This window comes from Mus musculus, chromosome 8 (assembly GCF_000001635.26).
Source record: "Mus musculus strain C57BL/6J chromosome 8, GRCm38.p6 C57BL/6J".
Taxonomy (NCBI): Eukaryota; Metazoa; Chordata; class Mammalia; order Rodentia; family Muridae; genus Mus; species Mus musculus.
The window spans coordinates 90,978,510-90,991,773 of NC_000074.6; the positions used below are offsets into that span (position 1 = coordinate 90,978,510).

Sequence of the window (13,264 nt, forward strand, 5' to 3'; positions counted from 1 at the left end):
TATAGGTTCCAGCTTTTCTTCATACATTGACTAACTCTTTCAAAAAAAATTGTGTGGGTTTTAATGCACATGACTTTGATCGTGACAAAAATCAGTATAATAAAAAATAAGTCATGTTGTAGAAATAGCTTCCGGACAGCTTATCAAACCATGGAGACAAACCATGACTCCTCAGCTACAATTTCTTTAGCATTCCAGGATCAAGATGGCTGTTTTAGAAGTCTTATGAAATTTATTGAAATTGAATGAAGTGATTACCTATATGTAAAATGAAAACTAATATTTTTGTATTGGATAATTTAATGCAAAATACATTTGGAGAAACATAGTTTTCTGTATCATTCTAATGTATTGTTTTTCTATAACTTCTAGCTCTTATCTCCACTGTGAGTGGGCCACGGAACAGCAGCTTTTGAAAGATAAAAGGATCCAGCAGAAAATCAAGCGATTCAAGCTGAGACAAGCACAGAGGGCACACTTTTTGGCAGATGTAAGGAAAAAACCTTCACCGCATTTGGTATTCTTCATTGAGATTTTAAGGATGGTGCTAGGAATGTGGTTCAGTGGTAGAATATTTGCATAGCATACACAAATCCCTGAGTTCTGGTCTCAGAACGACAGAGCAAAACACTACTTTTTCACATTACTAATGTTAATAGTTAATAATACGTGTTATCAAGGGGTCACTCTACTTATTTAACTAAGGTCAATTCAAAGCCTTAAAGTGAATTCATCAATGTATACATCTGGCATAGCAACTGAAAAAACTATTGTTGTATATAAACATAATAACTCCTGAAGAGCTCAAAACAGAAAGGGGATAAGTACCTACAATTTATAAAGTCATATAGTATTTTTCTCTCTCCTAATTACCTTGACAACTCCGGAAGTAAGAGTTCTAATAGGTTGCATAGTGGTGCATGTGTTTAATCTTAGGAAGCAGTGACAGATCTCTGTGAGCTGTGGCCAGCCTGGTCTCCGTAACAGTTCCAGGCTAGCCACGGCTGTCTAGTGGATGCCTGTCTTTTAAAAGATAATACAAAAGTACTGGTAATTCAGTGCCAGTTAATGCTTATGATTTTGAAGTAGCACGCGGTTTGTTGATTATAGTTGAATGTGGATCTGTCTGTTAATATCATAAGGTATTTTTCAGTGTTCTTCAGGTAATGGAAGTAGCAAATAAGTGGGAGACATAATTTTTAGAATATGAAACATATCCCTTATTTGTCATGAACTTTGGTGTAAGTGTATAGCATTGAAAAGGGTTTGTTCATGTCTAGGCCTCACTGAACAGCCTCATGTCCTTTTCTAATTTTTTCCCGTATCTTTGATGTACTTATTTTTGGTCAGGCTTCACTATGCTGCCCCAGCTAGCCTGGAGCTCACTCATAACTCACTGGATTATGAGTGGATCAGGATAGCCCTGACCTTGGTGCGGTCACCCTGCCCGTTTGCAGACCACTACCTTGTAGTTTTGTGGCTTTTTTTCTTTTTTAATTTTGTTTCAGTTTAAACTTTTACTTGAGCAAGATAGTTATTAAAATATCACAACAAATTTTCACATTTTAACTAGATTTTTTTTCATATTTACCCTATTTACTTTAATTCTAGCCATTGTCTCAACTTTTTAAATATCATACATATAATTTTTTTTCTAACATATATTTATAGTACTTGGTCTCTTACATAACCATAGTACAATTATTATTTTACCAATAGGCCTTATTTGTTTTTCAGAAATCATTGTACCAGAATTTTTATATCAGAAATGTACCAGAGCTCAACGTTGTGTGTTACTTTTAGTTGTTATGTTTCCTTTAATTTGGGTCTGTTTTTCCACTTTGTATCTTTTCCATATTTTTCTTTTTTTTCTTTTCTTTTTTTTGTTTTTTGTTTTTTGCTTTTCAAGACAGAGTTTCTCTATGTACCCCTGGCTGTCTTGGAACTCACTTTGTAGACCAGGTTATGCCTGCCTCTGCCTCCTGAGTACTGGGATCAAAGGTGTGCCACCACGCTCGGTTATTCGTGACTTGTAAACGCCAGGGCAATGACTGTGCTTCCTTCTTCGTGGATCGTATTCACTGTGTATGGAACTTCTTGCTCCGTGTTATATCTGGCCAGAAGGCAGCTGCTTAGTGGTGAAAGTTGGTCCCTGTCACATCTGTTCCGTGTAGTCTTGGCTGACTTGGCGCCTGCTCTGTAGACCAGGCAGGCCGCTCACATGTCTTGACTTCACCCTTGAGGGTTCTGGAGTTCATGTTAGCCACTGTACCTCGGTATATCACTCTTATTAAAATTGTATAACAATTGGTTACTCTGAAGACGTAACACTTCAGGTGCTGGGAGTTCTTCCTGTTCCTCCAGAGTCTCTGACTTGTTCAGGTTGGAAATTCCCCTGACTGCCTGTCTTATGAGTATTTGACTATCACTGCAGTTTTTACAAAGATATTTTTTCTCACCTGACTCAGGTGTATCATAAATAAGACCTATGTGATTTTTTTTTCTTTAAAGCCCTGAAATTTCTTTTTATCATTGAACTACATTTGACAAAGATTGCACGGACTTTGTGTCCACAATTTGATTTTTAGTTACATGTAAACATCATGAATCATGTCAAATGGATCCATCTATCATCAAGAAATAGTTACCACCTCTTCTTTTCATTTCATTCTGAGAATGCCAATGTTGGGTTATGCACATTGTTATCAGGTAAATCCAGTATCAATAGTGGTGTGGTATTAAATTAAGACATAGCATACATCATACCACTGATAGGCAATTAGAGCTAAGCTGGCTGTGGAGAACAGGCTTTCAAAGATGTGTAGGAATTGCTCAAGCAGGGGAAAAAAGCAGCAGTCTAGGCAGCAGAGAGAAGCTGAGGGTAAAATTATGAAGCTGTGACAGGATACGGGGTGTTGCAGGTCTCTGGAAATACTGTGTTGCCTTCTGGAGCATGCAGTCTCGGTTAAGGTTGTGTTACGCTTCGGGAAACGATGCTTCTCGAAAAGGGAGAATTCTGTTCTTCCTCGAAAGCAAATATGGAGGAGTGAGGGGAGGACTTCAAGCAAATATGGACTTCACCCACAAATAGGAAGAGTGAGGGAAGGACTTCAAGCAAATATGGACTTCACCCACAAATAGGAAGAGTGAGGGAAGGACTTTAAGCAACGGGGTGATCTGTGAAGTTTGTCCTTGAGAAAGATTAAGTACATTGGGGACAATAAAAACACTATTTTAAGAATTCGAGGCAGTAGTTCAGGGACTCCGTAGAAGGGATTGTGGCATTGGTATCCACCTCAGGGGCTGGAGAGATGGCTCATTTATTAAGAGCACTTGTTGTTCTTGCAGAAGAACAAGTTCTGGAACCCACATGATTTCACAACTATCCTTAGCTCAAGTTTTTGGGATCCGACCCCCTCCTCTGTACCTGCAGACACCAGGCGTGCACATAGTGCATATAAATATAAGTATATGCAGGCAAAAGACTCAGGCATACAAAGGACAATCAATAAATCTTTAAAGGATGTATATAAGTGAGACTGGTCCCAATTTAAATTAGCTTTTAAGGAGAGACTATACCCATGTGATGGTAGCACACACCTTTAGTCCCAGCACTCAGGAGGCAGAGGCAGGGGGATCTCTGAGTTTGAGGCCAGCCTGGTCTACAGAGAAAGTTCCAGGACAACCAGGGTTACACGGGGAAACCCTGTGTCCAAAAATAAATAAATAAAAAGCAGAAGGCGAGAGTGAGGGCAATCCATACAGTTCAGTGGTAGAGTGTGTGTACTGCATGTCTCAGCACCACACGCACATACACTGAATTTATATCAAACCCAACACACTGGCACATAACAGTAATGTCTGTTATTTTAAGACAATCATGAGTTTAAACTCAGTTTGGGCACTATAGTAAAAAACAGTTTTTTATATTACACATGTATGTACATGTCTACACACACACAGATGCAGTCTCACACAGATTGTACAAATTGCTGATTTGTTGATTGATTTACTTTTAATCTTTATTTATTTATTTTATGAGCATTGGTATTTTGCCTGTATGTGTGTCTGTGTGAGGGTGTTAGATCCCCTAGAACTGGAGTACCCGACAGTTGTGAGCAGCCATGTGGGTGCTGGGAATTGAACTCAGGACCTCTGGAAGAGCAGACAGTGCCCTTAACCACTGAGCCATCTCTCTAGCCCCCTGTTTTGTTTGTTTTGAGACAGGTTTCTCTGTGTAGTCCTGGCTGTCCTGGAACTCTCTAACTGGACCAAGCTGGCCTTGAACTGAGAGATCCATCTACCTTACCCCACCCCGAAAGGAACAGGATAAAAGGCATGCGCCACTATGCTTGGCTCCAAATTGCTGCTTTATTAGGTATCACAGGGTTAAGGAAGGAAAAGAAATCTCACATCACTTCTGTTTTGGTAACTCAGTGTGGAGCAGGGAGAGTGAGGGTTTCCATTTATCCAGTTAGAGAAGGTAGGAGGCTCAGAGGTGGCAGAGAAGGCAAGTGCGTCTGAATGTGAAGTACCTACGTAGTTAGCTGGTGCTCAGCCAGACAAGTGCATAGGAAGACAGGCCATGCATGAAGGTGACAAGGATGACCAGGATGACAGCTGCCAAGGGGGACAGCATGTGGAGTCCGTGGTCTCCATGTCTAACTACCATACAGAGTTGCAAAGGCAAGATGCATAGGTTGCATTTAGAGCTTTAAACAAATCTGCTAGAGTAGGTTACCTATCAGGAATACAGTATTTTAAGTTCTATTAGTTTGCTTGTATTACTTACAACATGGTGGTTCATAATATCCTTTATAGCTTTTGGAAATAAAATTGGAAGAATTTGTATATTGTACATGTAATTGCAGTTAACAGATGTATTTGTTTTTATTTATGTCTTTCCATTTTTTGTCAGATAAGATACCATGAAATTTGCTTTTTAATTTTAGATGGAAGAAGAACCCTTTAACCCTGACTACGTTGAAGTAGACAGAATATTGGAAGTTTCTTTTTGTGAAGATAAAGATACTGGTGAGGTAATTACTTAGTAAAATTAGTCTCTAAGGGGATGGAGTTCAATTCCCAGCACCCACGTGGCAGTTGTGGCTCTCACTGTCTGTAACTCCAGGTTCAGGGGATCTTACACTTTCTTCTGGCTGCCAAGGGCACCAGGCGCACACATGGTACACAGACATTCCTGTAGCCAAAATATACATTAAAATAAATAAAAATTGGGAGAATGGTTCTAAGGCTTGGAAATAAAACTGGTAGGTAAGAGCACTGATTGCTCTTGCAGTGGACCCTGGTTCTGTTCCCAGAACCCACACAGCAGCCAATAGCATCTGTAGCTCAAGTTATAGGGAGGAAATATAATTTTTTTCTAAGAAATGCCTTAAAAATGTCTAAATACTCAAACCTAGTACACTTGTTAAACAAACAAACAAAACAAAACAAAACAAAACAAACTCTAAGGCCTAAGCCTCGTTTTAAAAGGCCGGGTCAGTTCCCAGCACATGTAGTGCCTCAGTGCTGCCTGCCTCCAGTGACAAGGCATCTGGCGCCTCTTCTGACACCTGGAGGCACCTGCTGGCAGGCACGTGGTACACATATGCACATGCAGGCACCCCAACATACTCATAAAAGCTTTTAAAAAATGTTTCACTTGTTTTTAGTTTCAAGCTATTTTATAAACATTTTCTAATTGAACTATTTACTTCTTTCCAAGTGGGAAAATGAAAAACAATTTCTCTTTTAGTCTGTTATTTACTACTTGGTAAAGTGGTGCTCACTGCCATATGAAGATAGCACCTGGGAATTAAAAGAAGATGTAGATCTTGCAAAAATTGAAGAGTTTGAACAACTGCAAGCTTCACGGCCTGACACAAGACACTTGGTGAGAGCCCTTCGTAAACAACTCTTAAGGTCTTAGTACCTTGGATTTTAGCAGGTTTAAGGTTATCTTTGTCTTTGTGTTTGTGGCATATATGCATTCACAACCAAGGCTTTTTGCATCTAAGCATGCACATATATTTCTTAGATCCACGGTCATGAATTTAAGTTAATATAGTCCTTGGTGTACAACTGATATAGTATTCTTTTAAATTGCTACATAATATCCCATGTAACTAATTTAGCTTTTCTCTATTGCCACATAGTCCTGTTTTTTTCTATTCTATATAATGCTTCACTAAATATTAAGTCCTTGCATAGTTTTTGAGAGATTCGAAATTAATTTATCTGAGTAATTGTATATACTTAAGATTGCATTAAGTAGCTCTTTATAAATCCCACTCTCACTGATATGTTCCAGTTAACAATTCACCATGACTGGGTGGTGTGGAACCTTTAGTCTTAGCATTTGGGAGGCAGAGGCAAGTAGATCTCTGAATTCAGGGACAGCCTGGCCTACAGAATGACTTCCCAAACAGACACGGCCACACAGAGAAACTCTGTCTTGGAAAACAAACAAAATGAAACGAACCTCCCAGTTGTCCCTGTCTGAGTTTGTCTCCTGTTGTCTCTTTCAGATCATTCATATAAATTTTACTCTCAACTTCTCTAACATTCCTAAATCGCCATTGTATGAAAAATTCAAACCAAGCCTATGTTTTCTCTAAGCAGGTTATTACTCATAAGTATACAATTCATCTGTTTCCATACTACGCTTTATTTCCTCTTAGGAACTTAAAATGCTTTTATTGTATGGATTACATAAATTAACTGTGCAATGTCTGTATTATAAATAGTGGAGCTAAGGCTGGACTAATGCTTACATTGCCTGTATTATGAAAGTAGAATCCTTCTCAGGAGCCGTCCACATTATTCTCCTGCAGTCTGCATTCTTCCTCACTCTGCTCACACATGTGGTAGTTGAGGTACTATGTGCACAGGTTGGCAGTGCAGCCTTGTGAGGGAGCCCTTACTGACTTTCCTAGGCCTTGGAAGCAGTCACAGAACTGTCTGTGGGCCAGCTAGTCAACATTCTGTGAGTCCCATCTGGATGACATTTTTCTTTTCCTTGCTTGATGATACTTCCTTGAGCCTGCAATGCAGTGTTGATAATAGTTTGTTACAAAAGAATATTCTCTTTTTTTCAGGTGCCTTTTTCTATACCTTCTAAAATTCTCTTTATTTCCTTTTGTTTTTGTAATCTGTTTAATTTAAAACTTTAAGCCTACATGACTATTCCTTGTAAAAAACCTACTTATAATGTGTCCCTTTTTAAACTTTGTCCATGTAGTGAAAATCCTGCTAAGAACATTTAAATACCTGTCCATGAAGAAGATGGGCGTGGGTTCCTTTTTCTGTCATAGCACCTGTTTAGCATCAGGGCTTCACAATGAGTTGCATTGTGAGCCTTACTGTTACATTCTCTGGAGGAGTTTAAACAGAATTAACTTGAGTTTTAAATATTAGGTAAAATTTCATCACATACTGTGTGCTTCAGCTTCTAGGTTCTTTTAGAAGCGAGGCTGCTTGCCATGAGTAGTTGTATGGAAGATCCGCATCTGAAGGGCATCATTCACTTTATTTTTTGTTCACAAAGGACCGTCCTCCCTCTAACATTTGGAAGAAAATAGAGCAATCCAGGGAATATAAAAATGGCAATCAACTCAGGGAATATCAACTAGAAGGACTCAACTGGCTCTTGTTCAATTGGTATAATAGGTATGTAGTATATCGTAAGAAAAGATTTTACTATAGCCAATTTTTGTATATTCCAAAATATGATAATTAAAAATTGGTACTTACATTGCTCTACTGTTAGTGCCAGGAAGTCTTTATTATTTAAAATGATAATACCTCAGGAAAATAATGTGAATTATAATTTTGGATGCCAGTTTTACCTTTGCTTCCTATAAGTATCTATCACTCACATATTTGTTACTAATAGTCAATTTTGAAATAACTTTCTTATAGTCCCAAAATACTCACTGTGTTTTAGCTTTTCAACAGGCAATTTATGTCAAGAATTATATCTGTTGGTCAGTATGTTAACATCTTTGAAGTTAGGTAGAGCATTAATATTTAATGTAAATTTCAAATGACTTAGACTACAAGCAGATAATTAATTGAACATAAAATTATGGGAACATAACATTAATTTCCTTTGGCTATTGTTCATTTTTTAAGTTGTTCAAAATGCTTTATACAACATATCTCAGGTAATTTATTGAGGTAAAAAGATAATTTCACAGGAGTTAAAAGGTGGTACCATAAATGAAAATGAATGTAAGTACACTTGTATGTACAAATATCAAATGAAATGCTACTACTAGACATGACAGCAAGAATTTAGTGATACTTCTTTTGAAAATCCATCTTTTTGCTGTTTTAATTCTCAAATCACTCTTCTGAGTTGTTATGATGAGTTATGAGGCTTAACTAGGAGGAGTGAGAATGGCCTGCCGTGTGTCTCTGACTTGTGCTTGATAAATATGAATCATTATCTCCTTCAAGGGAATCACTCTGGTAGAATAATACACTTTAGAAATTGGCACTTTTTGTATTACCTGGTTACATTTTCTCCGTTTTCCTCTCACCTTTTCATAACTCTGTCCAGGTCTCTGTAGGACTGCTTCATAAAGAAACCAGAGACAGTAGGCTTCGCATTCTCAAATGCGTGCCCACCTTCATGCCCGGTCCTCCTAGCACTTCTCCAGATTCATAGCACTAACCTCATGTCACAACCACGATCACACCATGCTGCCGCAGCTCTACATGTCTGTGTCCAGTCTTGAGTCAGCTCTCCTCTTTTATACCTTCAGGCCATGCTGGAAGACTCCTTGGTCTAAATCTATGAACAATTTGGGTATTTATTTATAAAAGTGAAATAGAAAAGTGTATGTCTTTTGACTCTGCTTTTCCCTCTAGCTTCCTCCAGCCCCTTTTGTAACTTCTCTGCAAAGCTCGAGCTCCCTGATCCCTGTTTCTTTTCAATCTGTTACAGTCAGGATTTCTGTTGTATGTTCACTCTTGAGCCTATCCTGGTACAGAACTCACTGTGTAGGCCAGGCTAGCCTCAAACTCATGGTCTCATCAGGATTACAGGCATGCATCTCTCTAGCCAGCTTTGGACTTTGTTTCCATTGCTTTTCTGAAGTTCTCATTTCCCTGTTAATGGAATATTCTTAGCCTTAATGGAATAGTCTTTGCATTCATCTCTCTTGCATTGAACATATACAGATTGCTATTTCTTCCTTTAAAATCTCTTTCCATTTCTATTGCCAACCCCTTCTACAGCAGGACTCTCTCCAATCTTTATAGCATCTCTGTGATTAGGACTTCTGTATTTTAGCTCTTTCTTTTTTCCTCTTGCCCTAGATTTTATCTTCAATTAATTAGTTAGATTCTGTATATTTTTCCTTAGCCATCTCAGCAACCTGCTCACTCTCCATTTTAAACTAACCAATATTTTTATGACTCCATAACTTTGTTCTTAAGGCCTTGAATTATGGTTCCATATTTATTTTTGTCTTTAGCCGCCTGAGTATGTGATTCAAAAGTTTCCTTAGATGCATCATAGATTTAAAACTAACCTTACTTTCTATGTTCAACATATCAAGCTTTTTCTTTCCAGTATTTCCCATATGGTTAACAACACAATTCATTTACTCAGCCAAATTAAAGTCTGGCTGTTACCCCATACATGGAATTGGTGACCAGGGCAGGTCATCATAACTCTGGCATGCTCTGCTGTCTTAACAGCCTCTTTAGTGCCTGTGCCCAACCTTCCTCCCCAGTATTACTATACCAGCTTTCCAGTGAGTGCCCCAATCTCTACTCGCTCATTCTTTGCTTTCTACCTATCATAGCACTGAAGTAAAACTTACAACGCCACACTAGTCTCATCGTATTTTTATATGATTTTTAGTGCCTTTGTGTAACAGGATGATGTCTAATCTCTGAATCACCTCCCTGATCTCTTCCCTTCTTTCCTTTAAGCAACTTTTGGTCCCCTAGTTTGTTCAATCATACATATACATATACATATACATATGAATGAATATGAAAAATATATATTTTTACTTCTCCTTTGTTCTAGTCGGTTTATTATTATTATTACTTAGATTTATTTATTGTGTGTAAGTACACTGTAGCTATCTTCAGACATCCCAGAAGAGGTCATCAGATCTCATTACAAACGATTGTGAGCCACCATGTGGTTGCTGGTATTTGAACTCAGGACTTTCAGAAGAGCAGTCAGTGCTCTTAACCACTGAGCCATCTCTCCAGCCCCCGAGTTTATTATTTATTATTATATTCCTCTGGTTTTCCATAAGAACTTTTACTGTTTATTCTTCACTGGCCACATAACAAAATCATCTGTGGAATTTATTTTTTAAAAATGTAATTCCTTAGATCTCATACACACTGGATCAGAATGTATCAAGAAAAGACCTAGTCTAGTTATCTGGAAATTTGGGTTCCTGTTTGTTCTTCTACAACAAAGCCACAGGTGAATGCTAGGAATCCATTCTTCTACAGTGGCACATTTTGCAGGACTACTTATTTATGTCTTTGCATGTCTGTGTCTCTAATAGACACACACCCCTGGACGGCAGAGACCATGCTCTGTTTCTTTTGTATCCCATCTTCTCACACTGTCCTGAGATAATGGAAGGGATTTAATAAATGCTTCCTGAATATTCGACATTCCTTATTCTGGCCTTTTCACTCTTAAAATCAGACACTTACAAGGCAGTATCTTCATTTGAAGCTATAAAAATCTTTAGTGTTCCTTTACTGGATTATAGTAAAATAATTTGAGCTTACTCTGCATTTCAACAACTTTTTATGTTTTTATAAATGAAAGTTTTTTCATTGGATCTTTGCTTATTTATGGATATTTATCTTTTAAAACTAGTATTCTGAAAAGCCCGATGTGTGTATGGATAATATATTTATTTATTTCAGACGAAACTGCATTTTAGCAGATGAAATGGGTCTTGGCAAAACCATTCAGTCGATTACATTCCTCTACGAAATCCTGCTGACGGGTATAAGAGGACCTTTCCTGATTATTGCACCGCTTTCTACCATTGCAAACTGGGAAAGAGAATTCCGAACATGGACTGATATTAATGTTGTCGTTTATCACGGGAGCCTGATTAGCAGACAGATGATACAGCAATATGAGATGTACTTCAGGGACTCTCAGGTGTGCTGTTACTGATTTTGTTTCCTTTTTAAAGACTATGGCTGAATGCGACTGTGTTACATGTCAACAATTTGCAATTTTTTATTCAGATTTTAATTACATACTTGAGGCTCATTTGTATTTATATTGTGCTAAGATTTAGTAGCTGAAAAGCAGCAACTAGAGCCAGTTTAACATTTCTAGTTTACTATAGCACAGAATATTGATTATAAAAATGTGTAAGTTTAGTATAGTCTATGGTTCCTAACTAAATTTATTTATATTAATTAATTAATTAATTAATTAATTAATTAATTAATTAATTAATTAATTTTGAGACAGGGTTTCTCTATGTAGCCCTGGCTGTCCTGGAACTCACTCTGTTTGGCCTCAAACTTAGAAATCTACCTGCCTCTGCCTTTCAAGCGCTGGGATTAAAGGCGTGTGCCACCACTGCCTGGCCTATTTTTATTTTTTAACTTCTCTTAAATATCCATTATTTCTTGATATAACTGTCTTTGCACCTTCTTGTTCCTGCACTATCCTCTTTCAACACTGACTCCTCAGTGACTAGGAAGACCGTAAATGCATACTGAAGTGAACCTCAGTCTTTCTTTCATGGTCAGTGTCTTTTGATTTTAGTGTTGTTTGTTTTTCTCTTTGGTTTGTGGGCTGGCAGGGACAGATCCACAGTAAAGCCTCTGCGTAGCATGATTACCTCATGATTCTATAAGAGAGACAGAGACAGAGAGAGAGATAGACACAGACAGAACAAACTGGAAAAACATAAAACTCCAAGTTGTAGTCTTGAATGTTAATATGATTTTTCTGATAAAAAATACTTTTTTCAGAAATAAAAGCAAAATCAGTAAACACAATCCAGGCAGCATTATACTGTTAAATTGCAGCAGGTTTATTGTCTAGCTGGCCACCTCAGTAGCTCCTAAATATCCTTTCTTTCATTTATTGCTTTGTCCTTTAAAAAAAAAAAAAAACAGTGCAATATGGCCTTGTGATGATAGCAGAACTCCAAGCAAGAAGACAGAGGGCATGGACTTGTGTTCTTGGTTCCACTGTAATTGATTCTTGTGTTATAGTTCCTGCTGAGGATGAGTGTGCAGCCGTGTCTGTGTGTGTGACATCACTTTCCCTTCTGTTCCCAAAGCTGACAACATTGCCTGTGTATGAAATTGAGCATATGCACCACCATGCAGTCCTCACGTATAGAAAACCCTACCTCTGCACCTTTGTGATCACTATGGCGTCTTGAGTTCTAGTGTGATTTCCTTTATATTGCTCCCTATCAAACATTTGCAGGATTGTAAAGCCCTATGGTGTCATAAACATAATTATGTAACTGTTTTTTTTTTAAGCTAGAGGTCTTGCTGTGTAGCCCAGGCTGTCCTTAAACTCCTGGGAATCTTCCCTCTTTAGCGTCCACCACATACTGGGATTACAGCCCTGTGCCCCCATGCCGAGCATCTGAATTCACTTTTTATAGAAAACTCAACTAAAATTATGAGATCTTAAGAGTTTTTTTTTAAATCTAAGCTGTAACTTTAATGTAATACTATAGTTTAGTATAAATGATAGTCCGAAGCCAAGAGATTCTTTATATATAATTAAACTGAATGTTATATATTAAATATATTTTATGAGTAATGTTGAGATTTCTAACATCTTAGCTAGAGAATTTTAATTTCAAAATGACTGAAAATGAACAAAATATATCTGTACTATAAAGTAAATACAGATACAACTTTCAGAGTTAAGTCTTACAAATGTAATTTAATCAGTTAGTTGGATATTTCCTTCTATGTTTTCAAGTTATTCCATAGTTTAAGAATTATAGTAGTAGCAAACCTTGCTATTTTTTTTTTACTCAGGAAAGAGTACCATATAGAAAGAATATCCATAAGCAATTTCTTGTAAACAACTTATATATACTCTTTTACTTAATCTTTATAATAGCAACCTTGAAAAGTAGATTTTATTGAATTAACTTTGTACTTGAGTGAAATGGGTCATAGCAAAATTTATGTAGATCACAGTGAAAGAGCAGAGCAAAACTATTATTAATCAGACCCAAGAGCCCTGGCTATAATAGAAATCCTGTTTGCA

General features: G+C 37.4%; 1 protein-coding gene across 18 annotated transcripts in view; it reads left to right on the forward strand.

The window, feature by feature from the left end:
- Chd9 (chromodomain helicase DNA binding protein 9) overlaps positions 1-13,264 on the forward strand; it is a 226,215-nt gene that overhangs the window by 150,208 nt on the left and 62,743 nt on the right. For all 18 annotated transcript variants that reach the window (XM_017312517.2, XM_017312519.2, XM_006530570.4 and 15 more), the window contains 5 exons: positions 373-490; positions 4,953-5,039; positions 5,759-5,896; positions 7,550-7,671; positions 10,921-11,164. In XM_017312517.2, coding sequence (XP_017168006.1) covers positions 373-490; positions 4,953-5,039; positions 5,759-5,896; positions 7,550-7,671; positions 10,921-11,164 — 709 coding nt within the window. The remainder of the gene's footprint in view (positions 1-372; positions 491-4,952; positions 5,040-5,758; positions 5,897-7,549; positions 7,672-10,920; positions 11,165-13,264) is intronic.